The 24,552-nt window shown below is 34.8% G+C and overlaps 1 protein-coding gene across 12 annotated transcripts in view; it reads right to left on the reverse strand.

Moving 5' to 3' along the window:
- LOC106789650 (Down syndrome cell adhesion molecule-like protein Dscam2) overlaps positions 1–24,552 on the reverse strand; it is a 148,042-nt gene that overhangs the window by 100,057 nt on the left and 23,433 nt on the right. For 11 of the 12 annotated variants that reach the window (XM_014754052.1, XM_014754051.1, XM_014754050.1 and 8 more), the window contains exon 3: positions 23,519–23,611. In XM_014754052.1, coding sequence (XP_014609538.1) covers positions 23,519–23,576 — 58 coding nt within the window. In that variant the 5' untranslated portion in view covers positions 23,577–23,611. Of the gene's footprint in view, positions 1–23,518; positions 23,612–24,552 lie in introns of those variants that run through there. The other variant, XM_014754055.1, reaches the window with a different exon arrangement.

Consider the following 24,552-nt stretch of genomic DNA (forward strand, 5'->3'; position numbering starts at 1 on the left):
CATATATTGCTGATACTCTGTATCGCGAGATATAAATCAGTATCGAACGATTCAAAAGTCTTTGCGTTTTCTTAAAAATTAATTTTTTTGTGAAAAAGTGAAGGTACCTGAATACGTTGGATACTTACTTAATATTAAGTATATTAACGCTTTGCTCTTTAGTAATTCCTAYTGAAAATACTTCATTTGTTATATGTGTATAGTAAATACAAAGTATAGTAAACATAAAAGATAAAAGTAGTCGAGTAAAAAAGTAAGACCATAAGATGTATGACAAAGTTTCTGCTTTTAAAGTTTAATATTATTTAATTTTTTAAATGCAAAGTGTTAATAATAGGTTCATCGATTAGATCAAATATCTGTTGAGGCATTCGAGTAAATGTAACTGTACGATTTGTATTGTAAAATGCGCTTAGAAAAAGCCTCGCAGCAGAGTTTAGGGCATGAAGAAAGAAGAGGCATTATGCCGAAGAGGCTAAGGCCGAAGAGGCCCCCACAAATTTGTGGTATCAAGTGGGCAACTACACAGACTATTAAGTTATTTTCAAAGGTTCAACAGCAAGTTCGAACTCTTCGAAAATAGCTCTCTAGTCATATTTTATATTTTATTATATAACTGTTTTGCTCGTCATTAATTTGTAGTTGTAATTGGAGATGATGGACCATTCCATCTCCTTGGGGCACCAAATTTGTGTCCCTCAAAATCGTCAAAAAGATGCATATGTGTTAGTTAGAGTCAAAAATATTAAAATTTTCGTAATATTAGATTTTGAAGCTTAATTAAAGTTCGGTGAATATTAAAGTAATTTCTCTTTTCTTGTCTCGTCTTTAAAATTTTTCTCTTTTCCATATAATGCAATTTAAAAGTAGTTCATAATTATTAATAGATATTATTTTTTTCTAGTAACCTGATATTTGTACTTTTCCCTTTTTTTATATATATTTTATGTAAATGTAAAATCACGCGTTTAAATTTAATTTTATTRCAACGGTTAATAGAGATTTGATAGAAGTAAATAGAAAATTTAATTGAAAAGTGCATCTGAGAATTGGACGATTTATATGTCAGGCTATTGTATTTCTTTTGACTGTATGATTAATATATTTTTCTTTTTGTTACAGGTGATCATCTACTCCTTTTGATTTTCTTCTACTTGAGCTCCTAATATAATGGCTATTATTTTAATATATATATATGTATAATATAAAGGCATTTCTGAAGGCACACACGAAAATTAAATATGACATATACATTGTTTTTTAAAATTCTATAACAAGTATAGCTTTAAATATTTGTGCAAATGTAACAAAGATTTTTCATATTGTTTTTAACAAACAAAAAATTAATATTAAACTTAAATTAATATTTAAAATCCGCAGGGAAAAGGAAATTATTCACGATTATCTAAAAGAATTTGATAATCAATTATTCTATCTTTTATCAATCTATCGATTTCTTTTTCTTTCTCATTCCCTATCGTTGAATTGAAATTTTCTGAATTATTTAAAACATGGAAGTTATTACATAATATTCGTTTTGTTACAAAAAGAGAAAGAGAAAGCGAAATGATATCACACGCATATATTAAACACGCCGTTAATACACGTGACAGCTTACGCGAATTGTACCTGGTGCACCCTTTGCTGTCACAAACAGGGCTCGAGACAAGGAGCAAAGTATCGTTTGTGGATGCTTCCAGTTTGTACGTGTTCCTATCTCTCTCCCTCGTTAAGAAACTCATACATTTGCAAGTTTACGCGCAAATAATAATAATAATAATAATGATAATACTACTACACGTATACACGTTCATTTATATTTGCATATAAAATATAGACAACAGTTATAAGTCTCGTCTTTTGAAGTACCGCGATCAAATGTCGCGCAAACTCTTCCGTACCTAAGGGATCCTCATCATTTTGTCCAGGATTAAAAGGTACATCAGGCATTATTATCAGGCATTATATTCGTTTCTGTTGTTTGCCCGGATGCATACATACGTGCATACATATATGCGAGAGGAAAAAGGGACTTACAAATGCGTTTAACGTCCTTCTTCTTCCTTTTTTTCTTCTCTTATTCCACAATTTCAACCTCCCCCGGTTCTTCTTTCTACCCAACCATTCCTATCATTTCATTTTCGTTTTAGTATCATTTTAACATGACTTATCCTTTCGTTCTTTGATATCGTTATGCGATGACTTTTCATACGTATATATGCTCCTCCTCATATTTCTTAATTGTTACATTAGACGTTAAATAAAAACTTATATACGTGTATGTGTGTATGTAATATTACAATTATTATTAAATAAAATAATAAATGCTGAGATCGTGATACTATTTTTAATTGTCACGTTGACACTCGTTACAATTTCTTTATCGAACGGATGAAACGTAATAAAAAAAAAAAAAAAAAAGAAAAAACCACAAACGAAAAAGAAAAAGAAAATAAAAGAAATTAGAATGAATTATAGAATATGTGAAAGTAACTCTGAACACATGTGTAGAAGCTGGATGAAAATAGTAGCATCGATCGTACTTGTGGTTCCTTTTTGGAGACGATAAAACGAGTGAGAAAGATGAACGTCGAGATGAAAGGGGGTGGGGTTTGGTTGACGATAGTGGCAGTGGTGGTGGTGGTGGTGGTGGTGGTGGTGGTGGTACAGTAGGTAGAGATGGGGTACAAGTCGAGCTTTTACGGTGATTATTCGTCGTCGTCGTCGTCCTCGTTGCTTGCCGTCACAAGGCTGCACCGGCGCGCATTGCATCGGAAATAATTTCGCGCCCAATTAAACCATAGGAAACTCCAACCCTCCTTTCTCGGTGCTAGCAAGTTGAAGAAGGAAGGAAGGAGCTCGATGGTAAAGGGGTGGCACAAGAAGAAGTAGGGAGGTAGAAACGTGGGGAGGGTTAGGGGTAGCTAGCAAGCAGTCACCCTCGACTACTACTGTGCCGCACTTATACACTCGACGCACCCTCGGTTTCTGAATCGCATCCCCCTCTAACCACCCCTTCTCACACTCTCTCTCTTTTCCTCTTGCTTTCTCTTTCTCTTCGCGTTTGCCGTCTCTCTCCGGTCTTCTCGAAGTCGTACAGGCAAAGTCAAATCTTTTCATCGGCAAATGGGGATACGGGGGGGGGGGAAAGCGACGGTATGGTTTTTCTCTCGAAATGGCATCGAACGCGGGAATTAATTTTCTCGCCGGTTTAAAAACGGCCGGTTAACGTTACGATAAGGTGTGTCCTGAATGGGGAAGGTTTCTCCTGGAAATATCCCTTTGCTCGTGTTAAATGGAAACCGAAGGATAAAAAGTTTAGTATTGAGAACTGAGAAGGGGGAGGGGCGTGGGCGGGGTGATAGAGATAGAGATAGAGAAAAAAAAAGATAGAAATAAAGAAGAAGAAGAAGAAGGAGAAAAAACAAAAAAAGAAAATAGAAATGTTTCAATGGGGAGACGGGAATGCATCGGTACATCATCATGCATTCGTTAACGACTGACTATGCTTCTTTTTTTTTCTTTTTTTTTTTTTATCTAACAGCAGAAGTCATCCCTTTCCTTCTCTCTTACTTGCGGCAAGCAGACGTGCCTAATTGTTGCTTTCGGATGCTCGTTGCACGTCGCATCCTTGTCGTCGTTCGTTTCAAACCAATCCCCTTTCCACCCCCTTATATACAATCGTCCCCCTGCCCGTTCTCAGCTTCGTGCATTGTTTCGTCGAATTCAACGAACGATCGATAAAGCCGGTCGTCGCGATCATTCGTTCGGGATCGACGCCAGCTCAATTCAGTAGGGTAGGAAAATAAGGGGTTCAAGGGGTGGTGGGGTTTCGAGAAATAACAAAAGGGAACGGAGAAGAAACAAGTGTTGGAATTATTTGTTATAAATCGACAAAAAAAGTAGAAGATGAAGAAGAAAGTAAGTAGATCCCTTGGAGATTTGAGATATTAAGTTTGATTTGTACGTGTATGTGTGTGTGTGTGTGTAAATGATTATAAGAAATAACATATTTATACAGTTTTGAAATTTATCATAATAAAAATGAAATGGTAGCAGGTAGAGTTTGTGAATAATAGAATCGTATGTCTGATTTGTTTGATTTGACGGGGTTTAAAATGACGCAAAAATAGCTGGGAATTGTGAGAAACGTTGTAATATTCGTTTTTGAATCGTTCTCCTCTTTGTATTCGCAGGTCAATGACTTTCGTTTCGAACGAGAGAGAGAGAAAAAAAATAAAAGAGGGAAGAGGGAAGGTTTTTTGTCGTTTGGTTCAAATGTCAGCTGAAATTTTCATTATTTTCGTAATAATTTCGAATATCGGTAGAGTCTGAAAATGAAACTATCGTGTTTAATTAAAATTGTATTTTAGAAAAATAAAGAATTAGATTGAATTGTTTCTCTATATACACAAATTGACATATTATTAATTAAAGTTATTTCAAATTTTTTAAACGTTTCTTTTATTTTTTACGAATTCGTACAACGATTGCATAGTTATATGTAATAATTATCCACTTAAGAATTTTTCTTGAAACAAAACGAAACGAAACGACAAAAAACTAAATTGTTAAGACACGAAAGAGCTTAGGGCGTAGCTGCTGCTGTTGAGGTGGTATGGGGAAAGTAAAGGTGGTTGGAAAAGAAAAAAATGAACACTACCGGTTCGCGAAATCGGGTTGTTTGTAATCGAGTCTCTGGATAGGAATGTATTCAGAAACACGAACTTGACTTGGATCAAGCTCGAAAATTCAAACTTTTCTCGTTAACAATTAACTCCGAACCTTCGTGAATATGTTCACCCTTCCTTCTCCTTCTCCCTCACCTCGTCTATCCGTGCCTTTGTGAGAGTAAAAAGAAGAGATGAAAAAGGAACGTAATGTAGGAAAGGAGAGAAAGACAGAAATATATTATATATAAAAGATACAAGTTAAAATGAGAGAGAAAAAGAAAAAAGAAAAAGAAAAAAGAAAAAGAAAATGGTAGGGTCGAAGAAGGAAAAGGTCGAGGACTTTGGCTGCGACTAAGTGACTCGACTCTGGGCCAGCTTGTTAATTATCGACATCGGCGTAACTTGAAAGAGAACCCCCAACCTAATCACCCTTTACCTTTTTTCCTACCCTTCGACATAGGGAGTTTCCCTACTCTTTCTCTTTCCCTCGTACAAGGTGCTTTTTTCTTCTTCTTCTTCTTCTTCTTCCACTTGTACTTCTACTTCTTCTTCTTCTTCTTCTTCTTTTTTTACTTGTACTTCTTCTACTTCTTTTACTCGTCTCCTGGGGCGCACGTAGGGAGTTATAGACAAACTATAGTCTGCAGATACGAATACCGTTATTCTTCATTGTCTAGTTTTTTTGTTTTTTTTCTTTTCTAACTAACAATACCTAAGTAAGTACCCGTCCACTATCCGATACCACTACGTTACACACTTATATAAAATTCTACCGTATAAATGTAAGATAGAATGTGTATAATCAAATATAACGTTTGGGTTGTGTGGTATAATGCATGCACGTGGTGTACATAAATGTATGTGTAAATGCATACGTCTCCTATACTAGAGTTACTGAAAGGGGAATGGTAGTGTGCAGTACAACGAGCTTTTGCATTCTACATTCTCTCTCTCTCTCTCTCTCTTTCTCTCTTTCTCTCTTTCTCACACATACACAATGGTTTTAACTAGTTAACGAGCTAAAGGTCCACGTGGAATACCCGCGGGAGAGTTAAGACACGTACTCGCACGACTAGTCAAAAGTTCAATCCCTCTCTCTTTCTCTCTCAGTTGCCTTGTACATTTGTTCACAGTTTTCTCTCTTTCTCTTTCAGTAACGAAAGGGTCGAAGACCTTCTTCACATCCTCCTCCTCCTTTTTCTCCTTCTCCACCACTTCTTCTTGCTACCCCTCCACCTACTCGCAAAACTTCACAAGGGACACCTGTCCGCGTCAGGGACACCTCTTATTTCTCTCTTTCTTTATTTAAACATATTCAAGAGTGAAAAAGAAATATAGGGAGAGAGAGAGGGAGAGGGAGGGGGAGTCCAAAGGAACGAAATTATACCGAACTTGGGAATTGTAATCCAAAGAAGTTTTTTGTATTAGAATCATTTTTAATAATTCATTATTTTTTTTCATCGCGTTTTCTTTCTCTTTTTTTTGTTTTGTTTTATTTCTTCATCATTATTATTAAAGTATATCTATAGTTTTGTGTCGTTCTTGGTGATGAAAATTATAAATGAAATTGTGAATGTAAACTATCAACTATATCATATTTTATTCGCGAAAAAGAATCGTTCGAAATGAAGTTGTCGATATCAGAACGCCCAAATTCTCTCATTCTTTCTCTCTCTATTTTTTCTATTCCTGTCGAATTTCATCAGACATGTTATCCCCTAGCGAATGAACGTTTCATTTCTATCTCTTCTTCATTTTCTTTTTTTCTTTTTCTCTTTCCTTCTCTCTATTTTTCTTTTTTTTTTACTCGAAATCATTTTTTTATTTATTTCTTGATTTTATCCCCATTATAATTTATAAGTATATGTTACGGTTAATGTGCAGAAATCGTAGATTCTATATTCTATATGATGCCCGAAACAAATGAAAAACAAGTTTTGAATACTCTATAGATTTGTATTCTATAAAATGGCAAAAAAAATTACGATCGCACATCATGCACAATAATGAAGCACATTTGGGTGTGTTTAGAAATGATGTAATATACTTACAACGATCTTATTTTCACTTTAAACGAGTGCCTAACAGATAATCTGCACATTACCTCTAGATAGTCTGCAGAATAATTGATTTCTGTACTTTAACGGTAACATATATATGATAAATTTATAATACTTTAAATATATAATCATAGAATTAAATATAATATATTTGTAATTTAATCAAATCGGTGTTCTATGTCTTTTGAATATAAGTACAATTAATTTATCGTCGATTGGAAAGGGATACTTGAATTGGAAACGATAAAAAATGATAAAGCTGGTTATTAAAGGTAAACGTGCCAGGGTTTTTACCTTTTTACTTTTTCTCATCTTTTCGTTCGTTTCGTCCTTTACCTCCACGTCCTCGTAGTCGTCGTCATAGTCGTCATAGTCGTCGTCGTCGTCGTCTCGGGGTCTGGTATAATAATTTGAAAGGATCGTACAAAGAGGGCGAGACTCAGTGTGGAAAAGCGAGACTTTCGTCTTGTCTATTTAACGCTTCGCATTTAACCGGCTTCATTATACGACTCTAAAGGAGATTACGTAATATACATTTACACAGACCCACACGTACGTAAATATATGTAGATATATATAACTAAAACGCACACAAAAAAACACGTACACGTATACGTGGCACGCAAATGTATCCTGGAAAGTGTGTGTACACGCGTAGGCACATTTTGTCTGCTTAAAAAGTTAGAATGAATTTTGTTTTGGTTGTTCCTTTTTGTTAATATAACAGAAGTATATATATATATTATCCTTTATTATTCGAATGTCTGCACTCAATTGAAATATTATTGACTCGATTCATAAATATAAATTTAAATAACGTTTACTCTTCCACCCCCCCCTTCCTTCTTCTCACTTCTTATGAATAAAAGATGTTTGCTTATATTTATTACCACGTGGGTGGATTTCATTTATTTCAAGTGTATGAATTTAATTCAATAGCTGCTAGGAACACGCGCGTAGACGTATATACACGCATATACATTGATAATTTCATTGAAAAGTAATTAAGAATAATAGTACACATTTTAACGTGTGCTTTTGAAAAGGAACGTGTATTTAACCGTTACCTCCCGCCCCCCCCCTTTTTCTGTTTTCTGTTTTCTTTTTTTATTTTTTCTTTCAAATAAATTACGTACTGTCGATACGCGTAATTCTCGAGTACATTATTGAGTTCTGTAACGATGCATGCACTTCTGTATGCATGTATGTATGTACGTAAATATATGATGCGTGTATGTGTATATGTGTTTATGTAGGAGACAGAGTCCTAATCATCTCTCATTGTATGTACTTTGAAAGCCTAATTACACACATGACACATTGTTCCAACGTATTTCAATACATTTCCGATAATATTCTGTTCGTTGTGTTCGAATATGAAGGCAAATGCTTGCTGCTGCTGATGCTGCAGCTACGAGCATTTCACAATGATTTTCTTTCTCATTCGTTCAACCTACTAGCAGCTAGGTAACAGAACCATAGGAAGGATTTTCTCATTTTCTATGGCTTCTCTACCATGTTACAATTACGACACATCAATTAACGTTTGCTTGCATAGGATCTACACATACGCATACACACATATTACACATCACACATCAAACACATATACGCGTATGTACGCATTATAATTCGTTGCTCATACTACTAAAATAATTTTCTATGTGGTTCGTACGACGAACTCGTAGGAATATTTAAACAGCGTTGGATATGATCCTTTCAGGGTGTTTTTCCCATCAAACGCGTCGTCGTCGGCTCGTTCTTTCCCGTTTTTTCTTTTTTTTTCTTTTTCTTTTTTTCGTCAATTCAGAGTTACTTTTAAAAAGAGAAAAAAATATATATATATAACCCGTCGTCTACGTTCCTCTTTCCTTTTCGCGTTACTACGAAAAAGATAGAAAGAAAGCAGGAAAGAAAGAAAAAAAAATTATCAGAGCTTTTTAAAGAAAGAAGAAAAAAAGGTGGGTGGTAAATTTTCGTTTCGGAAAGAAAATGAATAAATGGTGATGATGAATCGGTGGTGAGGGTGGAGGGAGGGTCTAGGAAGAGGGGTGCGTAGCAATTTGAAATAGTACGATAATTCTCGCACGTTTATGCAAAATTTAACTCCGAGATCTAGCGAAAGGTGACTAGGGGAGGCGGTGGGGTGGAGGAAAAGAAGGTTAAAAATTGAAATGAAACGTAGTGGTATCCTCCTTTCGGTAAAGGCCTATGACCTTTGGTTAGGAGTCAACGAAAAAGAAAAAATTAATTGAGAAAGGAAAGGGGTGAGCGATATCTAGGGGAAAAACTATGCGGATATGATATTATAAATTAAAAAAAAGAAACAAAATGATTTGAGAAGCACTGGTGCCCCGGATCTTTCTGTTTTTAACACAAAGAATTGCATTTAGTGAAAGAAGAAAATGTAAGAGAGTGAAGGAGAGAAAGAAACAATGATAGAAATATAGAAATAGAGATAGATAGATAGATAGATAAAGAAGAGAAGAGTTATTACATTTCTCTGGCAATTGCAAAGTCCTTCCGCATATGCAGACGGTGCAATTACGTCCGAAGAAAGGGAAAAGAGAGAAAGATAATAGAAAGAAAGATATCGACTTCTTGAAAGGCCATTATTGTTAAGAACTGGACGTTTTCAGTTACGTTTCTCAAGCTTTTCTTTCCAATCCTGTGCGCTTCTTCTTTCTTCTTTTATTTCTCTCTAGGGAATGGAGGATAGAAAGAGAGAAAGAGAGAGAGAGAAATAGGGTTGGGGTGAAGGTGAGGGTGGTAAAAAGAGAGAAGGGAAGGCGGGAGCGGGGTATGCGGTTTGAAAGTACGGCTTAATTACTCGCACCGTCTATTAACGGTGCAGAATTGTGCAATTAACGATATGGGGTACTCGTTAGTAGAAGGAGCACCAGCTCAGTCGGCTATCCGCGAATTATTAGCGTGTCTGGTAAACAAGCCTAAACGATATGAACTAACGTGTTAGTAGAGAAAGAGAAAGAGAGAGAAATAAAGTATTTTAGAGAAAGATAGAAAGATCTATGTATGTTTATGCGTGTATGGAATGAGTGTGCATGTGCGCATAGGATTATCCAGTTTCCTACACGTTACAAAAGCAAGCAAGCAAGCAAGCAAGCAACCAGGAAACCAACCAACCAATCCCACAAGGTGAAATATACAAGGTATATCGAAATAAGCAAAAAGAGGGATGAGGTGGTTCGAATTTCGTCGTCATGACGACTACTTCAGAGAGAACTCGGCGTGTACCTCTTGCTTTTCGTTCTACCAGTTGAACGAATGAAGGTTTGAACGAACAAATCTGTGAACGAACGAACGAACGAACGAACGAAAGTACGAAAGTACGAGACTACGAACGAACGAACGAACGAACGAACGAACTACCTACCAACTTTGGCCCCTTTGTCGAAGGGTGCAAAGTGAAGAGAAAAATTACGTAGCGTAGACGCGTAGCGCGCGCGTTAAAGGGCCACCCCAGACCCTCCCCTCGTTCCTCGCCCTTTTTTTGTCACGTCGATTTCACGTGCTGCTCGCATCTCATATTACATCGCGGCAGTATGTATTACTAGCACACCAATACCAGTTAAGGGAAGAGTAGAAGAAATCATAGTACTAGTAGTTGTAGTAGTAGTTGTAGTAGTAGTACTATGTAGTAATAGTAGTAGTAGTAACAGCACCAGCAGCCTCTTTTCGTTAACACGAACACGAAGGCCGAGAGTTCAACGAAATGCGTGTGAGAAAAAAAGAGAGAGAGGAAGAGAAAGAGAAAGAGAAGAGTAAAGGGTGACGACGTATACCCACTCTACAACATACTACTCTTTACCTTTTCCTCTGACTCCCTATATACGGTTTATCGTTTGCTCTTTATGAAAAGCTTTCGTTAAACGTTGGTGACGCGCTTCAATGCGAAGATGGCAAACGCACGACCTCGTCCTCGTCGTATATCTCTTTCCCCCTTTATATATTTCTCTTTCTCTCTCTTTCTCTTTTAGGGAAAATACGAGAAAAACTTATTTTCCCTCCTTGCTGTTGATACTACAACCATTTCTCTCACCCCTTATACATCTTCCTCTTATTCTCTCTCTTTCTAATATATAAAATTAAATAAAATTTAAGTTAAAGGAAATAATAAAAAAAAAATACAAAAGACAAAAGACAGCAAAAAACTGGTATATAAAAATTAAAACTTCATCCTTTTTGATATATTGAAAACGATTGACTTTTGTCACCTATTACTGGGGTTGCAAATATATCGTCCCGAACGTGTTTTACAATTGTGTTAAGGTTTTAGAAATATCTCAGGTTATCAGATAACACCATGTAACCCTCCGCTACGTTAATCCGCTTACCGTTTTAATCCGTAACTGTGTATTATTATTTTCTCATACCTTAACATCATTTTTATCTAACCTTTTATTTTACTTTTATTTATATCCATTCGTCTTTCTTTCACCGATTTTTATTCTTTCTTTTAGATACCTTTTTTCTTTCTTTCTTTCTTTTCTTTCTTTATTCTCGTGTCGACGAGATATCGACCATGTCCGAGACACCCGGTAGCTTGTTCAAATTTGTTTATTTAACACTTTACTTGAATGAGAACGAGCGGTGACTAGGGTGGCGAGCCTGTAAATGCGACAGTACATCCCTACCCCTTTTAACCCCCTCACCCCTTGTCCCTGTCTCTACCTAAGTGTGTGTACTTAAGTGTAACACGATTCTCTTTGGGACTTATTTCTCTCTCTCTCTCTTTATTTTTTTCTTTCCTTTACTTTCTTCGTATTTATTTTATTCTTTCTTTTTCTTTCTGATTTTCCTGTTCTCTTTCTTTCTTTCTTTCTTTCTTTCTCTCTTTTATACTTTCTCCGTATTTATTTTCTTTCTATTCGTTTTCTTTCTCATTTTCTTTTTTTCTCTCTTTCACACTCTCTCACGATCTCTCTTTGTTCGTATTCCCGTAAAAAAATAGAAACTATTGTAAATGTTTAAAGAAACTTACAATTAAACTCTCATTTAATCGAATAGTTTAACGATTGATTAATCGATTAGTGAAGTATTTTGAAGAATAATTTAGTTTTTGTATTCGTAAAAAATTGTCTCTTTAATTAGAATAATAGTATAATTTTTGAAATGTTAAGTAAATAATTGGAATTAATTTTTGGACAAATTTTCATTTATTCGAGAGTATCATTAAACAAAACCCTAATCTTTGTTATCTCGTAATTATTATAAACCTTATATATATTTCTCTTTCTATCCTTTTGAAAATCCTCTTTACTCTTAGAGGGTGAGGATTATCTTAGGTAAAATTGTATCTGTTATGTAATTCAATTTAACGAAATAATTAATACTAAGCTCCCTTGTAATTTGCCCCACCTTTCGGTTGAATCGAAGAAAGAGAGAAAATGTAAGAGAATTAGAAAACGAAAAAGAGAGAGAGAGAGAGAGAGAGAGAAAGGGAAAAAGAAATAGAAAGAGAGTTGAAGAGAGAAAAGGGATTTACTTTGAGTTCGTATACGTTCTTTTGATCTCTTTTTGTAAGAGAGAATGTTAAGGGTCGGAAAAGATAGAAAATCTCTGAATAATTCAAGCTATAACGTCATGAAGAAAAAGAGACAAATATAGTCAGAGATGCTTGAGAAATCGATAATATCAAAGTAAGAAAGCATACACGTCGAGTTCATCTAGACAATTTTATCTTTTATTAGATACCAAATCCAATATCTTTTTATCTCCCTTTCTTCTTTATTCCTTTTTCACATTCTCTTTTATATTTCTCTCCCATTGTCTTTTCATTTAATTAGATATTATTTTCTTATCATCATTTTTATATATGCTTTTTATAGTATCAAAAAATCATTTTCATATTATTTAATTGTTTTATATATGATACAACATAATTCTACACACATAAATTAGGACGATTTCTTAATAAATTAACAAAAAATTGTCAAAAAATCGTTTATTTAATTTGCATGAAATTAAATGAATCGAATTATTATAGTAATCAATGAAATATCTAAAATAACGAATAATTATTAATGTTAACTGACTTATGAACCATCCTACATATATATATATAAATCATATATTATTATAATTTTTGTCAATAAAATGAGATAATATAATAACAATGTTTTAACCAAGATATACGTGTAAAATATGATTTATATAATAGATAGAAACCACCGTTAGTGGTCCACCACCACCTTCCTTTCCTCTACTTCCTCTAAGAGTACTTCCGGTTCTTAGATACCGTCTACGTGCTTGTGGTTCTTGTAAAATCGAGAACTATACGAGAACACTCTCAGACCTTAACTGCAGTCGAGAGTCCAAAATTCGAGCGTATAATTAGAATTTAATGTGGCGACTCTATTTTAGTTTAACCGTTTGAAATATTATCTTATTTTAGAAGAATACTTAAAAGAACAAAAGAAAAAAAAATATCTCATTGAGAATTAAATATTCAAATGAATTTTGTTCTATCACGTTTTGTGTGGGACGCGAATATATTTTTGTATAATTAAATTTTATAATTATATTAAGAAAAAAAAATAGATACGAGGAAGAGAAAGAGAAAGAGGAGGAGGAGGAGGAGGAGGAGAAACACAGGGGGGGAAGAAGAGTTAATAGAATTTTCAAGAAGCTACTCGGAAGCTGTTAATAACAAGTCCGATAATAATCTTTCGGGTTGGCACGTCGAACGATATTGTAAGTAAGAAAAAGAGGGATGAGAGAAGAAAAAAAAAGGAGAAAGAGGGAGGAGGAGGAGGAGGAGGAGGAGGAGCAGACGGTTCGAGTGGAAAGTACCGTCGAGATCAAACTTTGGTACCTTTGGAAAGTTCTTCTACTTCTTCTTCTTCTTCTTCTTCTTATTTCAACTCCCTCTCTCGTTCATTCCCACCTTCAATTCTCTCTTTTAAAGAGGGATTCCAATGTGCCGACCACAACTAGCCATATCGAAGGAATTCTCAAGAGATAGGAAGGAAGTACCTATCTATCTATCTATCTATCTATCTTAAATATCTTTCTATTGCTAGAAAAAAGATTCTTGCAATTATAAAGCTGTGTGTTTGTGTGTGTGGATACCATGCTTGTTTTATCTTCATCCCCTTACTTTATTAATTTATTCATTAACGAGTAGTATAATTTAATATTATTCGAAAATATTTTTTTTTTCTTGTAAATTTATAATATGAAATTATGATTTAATAATTTGAATATATAATTTGATACCGTGTTAAAATTGTTTTATGAATTTCGCGTATTAAACGTTTAAATATAATTTCTTATTATTTTAATGATTGGTAATTTAATTGTATTTTTTTTTTCCTTTTCTTTTTCTACGAATTGGTCCACGATTGTGATATTTAATATTTTTAATTCATTCATTATTTTCATTCCTCTCTCTTTGTCATTTGATTTTATGGAAAATTATTATCCTTCTCTTTAAATTACGATCCTTGATATTATATTTTCGCAATCGATAAAAATTCATTTCGATATCAAATACAATTATCTAATCTATTTTCAATTCGTGGTATTTAATTTAAAAATTCCATTTCTTTTTATTAATCGAAATATTCAATATTTATAATATCTCCGAATGGTGAAAATAAATTCCCATACGTGTTTTTCTTTTTTTTCTTTTTTTTTTTGTACAGAAATAATTTCGATTTAATTTAAATATTCATTATTCCATATTAAATCGTAACTATTTCTAGAAAGAAAAACATTATGATGAAATCATAATAAATTTATACGAATGAGATAGATAGTCCCTTAAAATCAATAATTCACAAATTATTTGAATTAAATAACATCCATTCGCGTGTTTTTGAATTTTACTGCAATACGAAAAATCTCGAAAAAACATTTGCCCGATAAAGATCGATTTATTAATCATTTCATTAATATGAAAAAAAAAAAATTAGAAAATAAAAAAAAGAGAAACATCGTAGCTTATGCATAAACTTTATGCATAATATTTTATCGTTGACAGTTAATGAAAATAATCAATATAATATGTTTCGCGTAAAATAAAATGATTAAGCAATGTGGTGGTAGGGTAGGATATTTTTTTGATGGTTGTCACGATCGGCCAATCGAAGAAAATGGCGTCCTTTATGGACGTAAACGCGATTATTAGAAGAGTCGGTGTACGTGCCACGAGTATAATTCCGAGTACTTCGAGTTAATATCGCACGAGCAAACTTCTACGTGCGTTATCGATCGATCCATATCGGTTCGGCTTTATAGAAACGGGTATCTATACGTGTGTGTGCATAAAAAAGAGAGAAATAGAAAGAAAGTACATGTGTGTGCATGAGTATGTGTGAATGTATGTATGTGAGAGAGAGAGAGAGAGAGAGAGAGAGAGAGGCCAGGAATCCCAATAAGTTTTTCCTCAAAGCTTCGATCCAATCGTTTCGTATCCGTGATTCCATCGTGGTGGAATCGTTCGCGAAAAAAAAAAATAAAAAAAGAAGAAGAAAAAGAAGAAGAAAAAAAAAAGTAGTCCTTTCACCACCGGAAATAATAACGCGTTCGACTTCTTCAATTTTAACCACCCTTTCTATCCAATTTCTTCATTTTTTTTTCCTTTTACTTTTTGATTTAAACCACCCCACCCCCATTTGTTTTCTTCTTTTCTCTTTCTTTTTATTATGTTCCCCTTTTATCAGTGGATTTTTGTTTCCGCAAGGAGGAGATTTCTTGACCATGTTATCGGTTGGATTGGATTAGAGCTTTATTACGTTAAGTTATTACGTTCAGGTTTGTAATAGTAATATATTGTTGTTAAATTGGGATTTAGCGTGCTTGGATTTTTAATATATTTATATAGGAAAAATATTGAAGTTTCGTGAGTTCATTGTATTTGTTTCCTATTTTAATTTTTAACTTTAATCAATATAAGAAAGAGACAGAAAAAAGAACATTCGCATAATTAAGATTTAACCGAGATATCAATTATTCTTATTTGCCTAAAATAAGATAAAGATAAGAAAAAAGAAATATATATATATATATATATCGATACTTCACGCTTGCAACTATCGACAAGAATTTTTTAATAATAAATTCCTTCTCGAAGAAAGAAAATAAAAAAGAAGGTAAAAATAAAAATAAAAACACGGAGAAAGAGAGAGAAATAAATACACGGACAAGGAAGGAAAGATGAAATTTTTTCTCGCTATTGGCAAAGAAAAAATTCCCGTTGGATCGTAATATTAATTAGATGTAGAACAAACTTTCGTTCGTATTGGAAAGTGGAGGGTAGTGTAGGGATTTAGGGGGTAGGTAGGGGTTGTAGAAGATGGGGGGGTGCCTTCTCGAGATGCTTTTATATTTACAAAAATCAACGAAGGGAAAAACGTTTCGTTCGTTCGTTCGTTTTGTAACAATATATCGTTAAAACCTTACCCTTCTCTCTCTCTCTCTCTCTCTCTCTCTCTCTCTCTCTCTCTCTCTCTCACTCATTCACTCTCATTCTCTTTTATTTTTCATTTCTCTTTTTCTTCTCGGTAGGTAGAGTTATGAGAAAAAGTTTTAAACCGTAAGCGCACGTTCCCCGTGTCTAAAGCAGCGTAGTAGTACTTTTTATCGCAGGTAGTACACTTTTTTACACATACACGTAAACGTAAACGTATACGTATAAATAGACTTGTAGAAACCGATGAAAATAATCGCCCATTTCGAAGTTAAAGGTCATTCTTTATATCTCTCTTTCTATCTATCTTTCTTTCTTTTTTACTCTATCGCTCTATCTCTCTCTCTCTCTCTTTCTCTTTCGTTTTAGTTAATGAAAAATAGTTTCGAAAATTCTTTGATAAAGGTAGAAACGTGCATCTCCATTTAATACCACCGTTTGAATTATTTAACATGATTTTTTTTTGGAGATCCCATACTTTTAGTAATTTATTATACATTTATTTATTTTCGGTTAATGAAAAATCTTGTTTTTGAAAATTCTTTGATAAATTACGAATGTTTATTTACATTTAATATCATCGTTTGAATTAATATATACATATATATAATTAATATGTTATATAATATATAAATATATATATTATTTGAGAAATCATACAATCGAACAAAATATTATACATTTGTTTATAATTTTTCTACGCATTCTCGTTCCCAGCTCTTTAAATCCCCCTTTTTTTTTCTTCTTCTTCTTTTTTCGTTCTTTCTCATTTTCCCGGACATTTTTTGTTACTTCTTCATTTTTTATCGTTTTGTAGTTTAGCAATGGTGGGGGAGTAAAAGTCACGGGGTTTGAAAAGAGAGAGGGGTTGGTAAAAGAGAATGCCGAATAGTAACGAATAACAACGCGTTATATCGGTTAGAAAGTCGGCTGGGATAAAGAATAACTGTGCGAGAGGAATTTCAAACGTTCCGAAAGTGCAATTAAAAAAGTGAAAGAGAGAGAAAAAAAGAGGGCCGAGGGGAGTGGGAAGGGGTGAGGAGGAGGAGGGACGAGGGAAGAGAAGGGACGATTTGTTGAGTAGAGAACTTTTCGTTACAACGAGTGAAACGATCGATCGATTGATCGATCGATTTGAAATAAAATAGAAAATAAAAAGACAGAGAGAGAGAGAGAGAGAAATAAAAAAGAAAAACAAAGGACGAGAAAACGATTGACGAGAAATTGGGGAAACAATTTCAACTCCGGGAATTTCTTTTAAAATTTACCAGCCCCATTCTTTTCCCATTTAATAGTAATTGCAGTAACATGAGTACTCATTCATATTAGTTTATTAAATATTAAATGTACGATTTCGTAGTGAAAGTAAATCGATGCAAAAATTATAGTTTTAATGTCTTTCTTTTTCCTTTTTTTTTGCGAAGGATTTTTTTCGTTACCAACCTATTACGGTATAATAAACTTCCACGATTTTTCCTTGATTTTATTTCCTCGTTAAACGTTTTTCCTGTTTTTTTTTTCTTTTCTTTTTTCTCTGTATACAATACATTATTCTTTTACCAACCCTTTCGCGTTCGACCAAATCTTTAAATCCCCTTTTTCGAATACTTTTGATACTTTTGCTTTCTTCCTTTATTTCTCTTTCCACATTTTAACTTTATATATTTATTTTTCTTTAACTTGTGAAAGAGAGTAAGAGAGTAAGAAAGAGAGAGAGAGAGAGAGAGAAAAAAAAAGAAGAAAGTTTCGACTTTATAAATCTTTTTCATTCTTTTTTCCCCCCTTTACTTTCCATCCTTACTTTTCTATTTTACTTTCTTTTCTTATCTTTCACTTTCTAGCTTGAACCAACTAGAAAGGGAAAATCGACGTTAAGAAGGGAATATAAATCGCGCCTTTAGATCCTTTGGATCCTCTTTCGTATTCGAAAATCCCAAGGATTATTGATCCGTATTACATTTCTCAAATACATACACACATACATTGCTTTTATTTCTTCCTTTAAGATTCTCGTAGAACACGAACCATCTTTTTCTTCTTCTTTCTCTCTCTCTCTCTCTCTCTCTCTCACTTTATCTTATTTCTTTCTTTTTTATCTTTTCACGTAGTAGAAATCCCGATTTAAGTCTTCTAGCTCGCGGCCAATCCAATCGTCTTTGGTGTCGATTCGTCCCGTTGACGTTCCTAGCTAGTTCGACCAAAAAAGTGTAGAATAAAACACACCATACCAAACCTACCCTACCCTACCCTTCTTTTCACTCACTCGCGTGGAAAAGAACTTTAACAAGAGAGGAAACAAAAGAAAAAAGAAAAAAAAGATAAAAAGGATCGAATAAAGTAAAGAATAAGAAGAAAATATTTCCTAAGAGAAGGAAGAAGGATCGTGTCTCGTGAAGAGGGTGGCTGGGTTCTCCTTTAACGCGAACTGTGTGTTGCCTCCCCCTTCTGATAAATAAATAAACGCGTGTTCATTCGTTCATTCCTACGAATGCGAGAGAAAAAGAAACAAAGAAAAAAAAAAAAGAGAGAGAGAGAGAGTGATTGTAAAGGGAAAAGTAAGGAAGTAAGAAAGTAAGAAAGATAAAAAAAGGAAAAGGAAGGAAGGAAGTACGGTCAAGAGTCGAATGGCAAGGCAGTAAAGGAAAGTAACGCGAACCCGTAAAAGAGAATCAATTCGATTCCCGTGGGTGTTCACCTTCCTCTCTCATCCCCATTCAATCTCTCTCTCTCTCTCCCCCTCTTTCATTCTAACTTATAGCCATTTCCTTTTCCTTTTTCGACGACTCCGTATCTTTTCCTCGCCTTTTCGGGTCCCACCCCTCTTCTTTACAGACTGAGCACACGCTTTTGCTTCCTAACCTCTCGCATGTTATATAAGAATGAGAAAGAAAGATAGATAGATAGATGAAGAAAGAGAGAGATAAAAAAAAGAAAAAAAAATAGAAGCAAATCCAACCAACCCCTCTCTATCTTCCTGACGCAACCCCACCCCCTTCTCTCTCTCTCTCTCATACTCTTTTCCGTTACTTCTTCTTGCCGTGCAACAAGTGCGCCTTGACTCGCATCTTTAAGAAAACTGCTGCTGGCTGGTGGTACTCCTACCGGCCGATTTACCCTCCTACCCCTTCAAGCTCAAGACACCACTACATCTACTACTACTACTACTACTACTACTACTACTACTACTACTATTACTACGATTCCCACCTCCTGCCAAGATATTTCTTTCCTCTTTTTTTTCTATCTATATATCTACCTATCTCTTTCTTTCTTTCTTTCTCTCTCTCTCTCTCTCTCTCTCTCTCTCTCTCTCTCTCTCTCTCTCTTTATTCTATTTCTTTTGCTCTTATACGGGATATTTTTATCCTTACTTTCATCTTCCTCCTTTCCTTCACCTTCTCATCCTTCTTCTTATCACCCCACCTTCTCCCTCTTTCTCTCTCTCTCTCTCTCTCTCTCGTTTTCTCATACTTCTTCTCTTTTTTCCATAGCACATTTTTCTTTCACTATTTTTCCTCTTTCGAAGCCAACACAAGCAACCACTGGCCAAAGCCCACCACAACTACCCTTCCAAATCACTCCCCGGTACTCTTTACTTTCCCGTCACTTTTCTTACTTTCTTTTTCTATTTCTTCTTCTTCTTCATCTTCTTCTTCTTGTGATCTTATTTCTTTTATTTTCTACTCTTCCTTATTTCTTTCCTTCTTTTGTTCTTTTTCTCCCTTAAGACTTTCAACGATCTCCCGAACTACCAAATCGATTTCTACTTTTTCCAACTCTTTCTTTTCTTCCTTCCTTCCTTCCTTCCTGGTTTTTATTTCTTGGGAAGACAGTTGGGAGGAGAGGATAAGGGGTTGGTTGGAAGAGGAGAAAGGTACTCATACATATGTGCATACGTGCGAGCGAATAGGGAAAAGTGTCGATGGAAGTTACGAAAAAGGGCTTCGCCTGGTACCCACTTTCATTTCTTTCTTTTCTTTTTTTTTTCTTTTCTTTTTTCTTCTTGTTGCTTTTTTTATTCTGTTCTCTTTATTTCTTTTCTTTCACTCGATGAAAAGCAAGACTAATTATTTAACGAACTTCGAATTAGAAAATAAAATTAATGTAAAGTATTCAACCCTTCTTTCCGCCTCCCCCCCCCAACTACTACCACCAATGTTTCTTCTCCAGTGCCCGTGTAATTTCCTCGTAAAACTAAAAATAATTAATAAGAAAGGATGAAGACAATGAAACAAAACAAAAACTAGAAAAGATAGATAAATTTATAATAATAAAAATAACGAATAAGAAATGGGAGAAAAAGACAAGTAAAAAAAATAAATAAATAGAGAAGATAGATTGATTTATAAAGGTATAAAAGGGAACGTAAAAATGTCGGATGATTATTATCGTGACTATATTTTAATGAAACGATCGGAACTATTCGGAATGGTGAGAGAAATTAAAGAGGTTACCGTATACGATGATATAATCCTGCGAGTGTATAAGAGAGAAAGGGAGAAAGATATATAGAAAAAGGGTTCGATTGTCATGCCATGAAACGCGTTAAATTTATCGGCGGTTTAATGCCCTACGGGACGTTTATAGGGGCGCAATAAATAAAAGCCGATCGGTGTTACGGCAACCGATCGGTTGCGAGAGAGTGCGAGCTAAGGGAGGTTTTAGCATGGATGACACTGAGAGAGACACACTGATTCAGGGACTATGGAATAAGAGAGAGAAAAATAGAGAATGATAACGTACCAACAAAAAACTAGACAATAAAAGCGAGAAAGAGAGAGAGAGAGAGAGAGAGAGAGAGAGAGAGAATTAAAAAGAATGAAAAAGAAAAAGAGAGGAAGAAAAGGTGAGAGAGAGAAAATAAGAGAGTAAGGGTGGGTGGGTGGGGGCTTAAGAAAATAAGGAAAGGTTTGACTGAGAAAAAATTAGAATGATAAAAAAGATATGAGAAAAAGGAAGGGTTTGAAAGGGAAAAGGTGCTAGTGAAGAATACAAATATTTTATTCTTTTGGATGTCGGATCCGAAAGAAGCATCGGAAACGAGTCCATTTGGAATTTGTCTGTTCGTACCTAATTCGATTCGATCGTTAAAAGTAATTTACGTGGAATAAGTTCTCTTTCTCTTCCTCTCTCTTTCTTTCTTTTTATCACTCTCTTCTTCATTCTCTATAAGAGTTAACTTCATCGTCGTTTAACTATTTTTAAGCAGGATTATATATTATACAGGTGTTATCGACCGTCCTGATTTCAATTCGTACAATTTTATTTTTAAAATTTTCATTGATTTTTTCTTTTTCTTTTTTTTATTATTGTTGTTATTATTCTTTAAATTTATATCATCTTAAAAAAATATTTGTTTCAAATTAATTATGAAACAATTACGATGAGATGAACGCGAAGAAAATGATTTTTTAATTAAATACTTTTTTTCCCGAAATAATCATATTATTCCATCGTATAATATCTATCAATTCTATCAATTATTACCCATCCATTTAAATGCATCTGTTCTCCTGAATTATATTCGATGTCATCTTTTATATAACTGAGTTCTCGTACTATTTTATGAGATATAAAATTAGTATTTCTCTCGTTTCTACCTTATTTTCTCCTTACTTAGAATCACAAGCAATTCGGTGAGTTCTTTTTACGATTCCCAACGACTACCACCATCAACACCACCATTACCAATCCTAAAACCACCCACATATACCCCACCAATTTCTTTCAGAAAGAGAAAGTTATTAATGATCCAAGTTGAGAAAACGTACAGAGGAAATGTAGCCATCGAACGGACCTAACTTCCCCTTTCTTTCCTTTTTTTTTTGTTATTTTTTTTTTTTTTTTATTATGTCGTATTCTTTTTCTTTTCCTTGTAACTTTTTTCTTTTCTTTTCTTTTCTTTTCCTTAACAATCTTCCTAAGCCGCCCCCTTCCGTGTTCCCTCTCACCCCTTTCCTTCGACCATTCTTTTTCTCGTTTTCACTCGTGCACTCCTTCTACTCTCTCTCTCTCTCTCTCTCTCTCTCTTTCTCTCTTCGTCGAGTTGGGTAGATCGGCTTACAAATTACGCCCCGAAAGTTCCTTCGGGATAATGGATTCCGGAATAAATGAAACTGCCTGGCTATAATTTAAACGGATATCCATCCTCCCTCCCTCCTTCCTTCCTTCCTTCCCTCTAAAGCCCACCCCTGCCCACCGTTCCCTTTGGGTGCCCCCGTTCATCTGGCCCTGGCGCGTGCACACTGGAAAAAGGTACTTTTCGTCACGGGCCTGAGGAATGGCGAAGTGACTACGAACTGGCAGAAAATCGATCCTTCGGACTTTGGCCTCCTCTGACCGAGACTACTATCCATCCACCCCCTCCTCCCCGCTCCTCCTCCTCCTCCTCTTCTTCCATAACCACCTCCTCCTATTCGTTCTTCCTCATCGTTTTCATCCTCTTCGATATAGTTCGTGTTTTCACGTTGAAACGCGACTCAACGAGAAATCCCTTTTCTCTCTCTTTTTTTTTCTTTTTTTTCTGCATATACACGGATATATCTAGATAGTTAGATGGATAGATAGATAGATGGATAGATAGATATGTGTATATGTGTTACGAAAAAAAGCTCACCGAGATTTATTCGCGGTCACGGTGCATGTAATCTCGAACGGTTTATCGAACGTAATCACGTACGTTCGATCGTCTCGTCCTTTTTTTTTTATCTTTTTTTTTTTGTATTTTTTTTCTCTCCCCCGTCAAAAGGGGGCTTGTTTTTACGCCGAGTCGTGCGCGAGCGTGTGTGTTTTTTTTCTCTTCTTTTTTTTTTTTTTTTTTTTTTTTTTTTTAGTGTTTTTTCCTTCCCGTAGATTTTTAATGCCTAGGGATTTTAAACGGATTCTTTTTTAAACGTAACGAGAAAAATACGAAGGATATTTTTTTTTCGACCTCCTGCCACCTACCCTACCCTATCTCACCCCCGTGAATCGCGTATACGTTTCGTATAAAAATTCGATGAATTTCTATCGGAAAGAAAAAAATCTGTGTATTCATTGATATATATATATATATATAATATTATATAAGTCTGATATTTATCTGGTCAGTATTTAAAATAAATAATGAAGAGTTTTTATTAGTTAAATATCACAGTATGTAATACTAACAATAAATATTATATAATACAGTTTAATAGATATTCTCTATAGAATCCCTGTTAGTTTCACATTAACCGTGACACATTTATGATATAAATGATCGAAATAATTAACGATAAAATATTAAAGACACAAGTCGAAAGATAGATTTTGTTTTTTTTCCGGTCGAATAATCATTATTTGGCTTTTTAGGTATTTGTGTTATTACTTACCACGAACAAGGATGAGGGCGCTGAACAGGAGAACGGTTTTCAACGGCCAACTGGCCATCCTGGCTTGGACCGTTACGTCGATTCAGCTTCCTCCTGAAACAATACAAGCGTGCTCAATCAATCAACCCATCTCCATCCTCAGTCCCCAGCCAAGCTTCCTCCTCTCCCAGTTTTCCCACCCACTTTCTCCCTCATCCTCATCCTCCTCCTCCTCCTCTTTCTCTTATTCATACACGCACATATACATAGAAATGCATATATGTATGAGGACTGTCTGGTTCCATCGAACACATTCCACCTTTCGTCTCGTCTTTTCTGGCAGTCTGCCCGTCCAACCAACCTTCCCCCCGAACTCCTCCGTCCGCCACCATACCATACCATACCACACCATACCAACAAACCCTCTGCTCATACTCTACAACGTATCGACAATTTCTTTTTTTTTTTTGTTTTTTTTCTTTTCCTTCTTTGTTTTGTACACTCTGAAATCCCTAGCCAGGGATTTGTCCGCTCAATGAAAGTCCTACTACTACTACTATATATATTTACTTACATGCACGCCGTGTACACGGATAGACGCGTATCTATATGCAATATATCTCTCGTATACATAATCGTAAAATATGTATACGAGTATATAAGGAGTTTTCGTATGTGCTTTTTTTTTTTTTATGAAAAGTATCAAAGCTTTACCTACCTGTTTCTTCTACGCGCGTATCTGATTTTATTATATATATATGTGATAAATATTTTACGCATTCCTACTTGATAAAGCCCAACATTCATTTTTTCTCAACGTTGCAGAAACGTTAAGGTTCTTTTTTTCTATACAAAATGTTTCAGCTATGGGGCAGCAGGGAAATGGGGATGAAGTCAGTAACCGTTGGGGGTGAAACTTTTCCAACGACTAAATAATTCGAAGACTCGTTAACGCGGAAACACTAGTGCAAAATAAATTTCGCTAATTACTCGATGATACTACCCTCTCTCCCTTTCTATATACTTTATATACTTTATATACATGTGTTCGATGA

Source organism: Polistes canadensis, unplaced genomic scaffold (assembly GCF_001313835.1).
Source record: "Polistes canadensis isolate GaletaPanama2010 unplaced genomic scaffold, ASM131383v1 scaffold_195, whole genome shotgun sequence".
Taxonomy (NCBI): Eukaryota; Metazoa; Arthropoda; class Insecta; order Hymenoptera; family Vespidae; genus Polistes; species Polistes canadensis.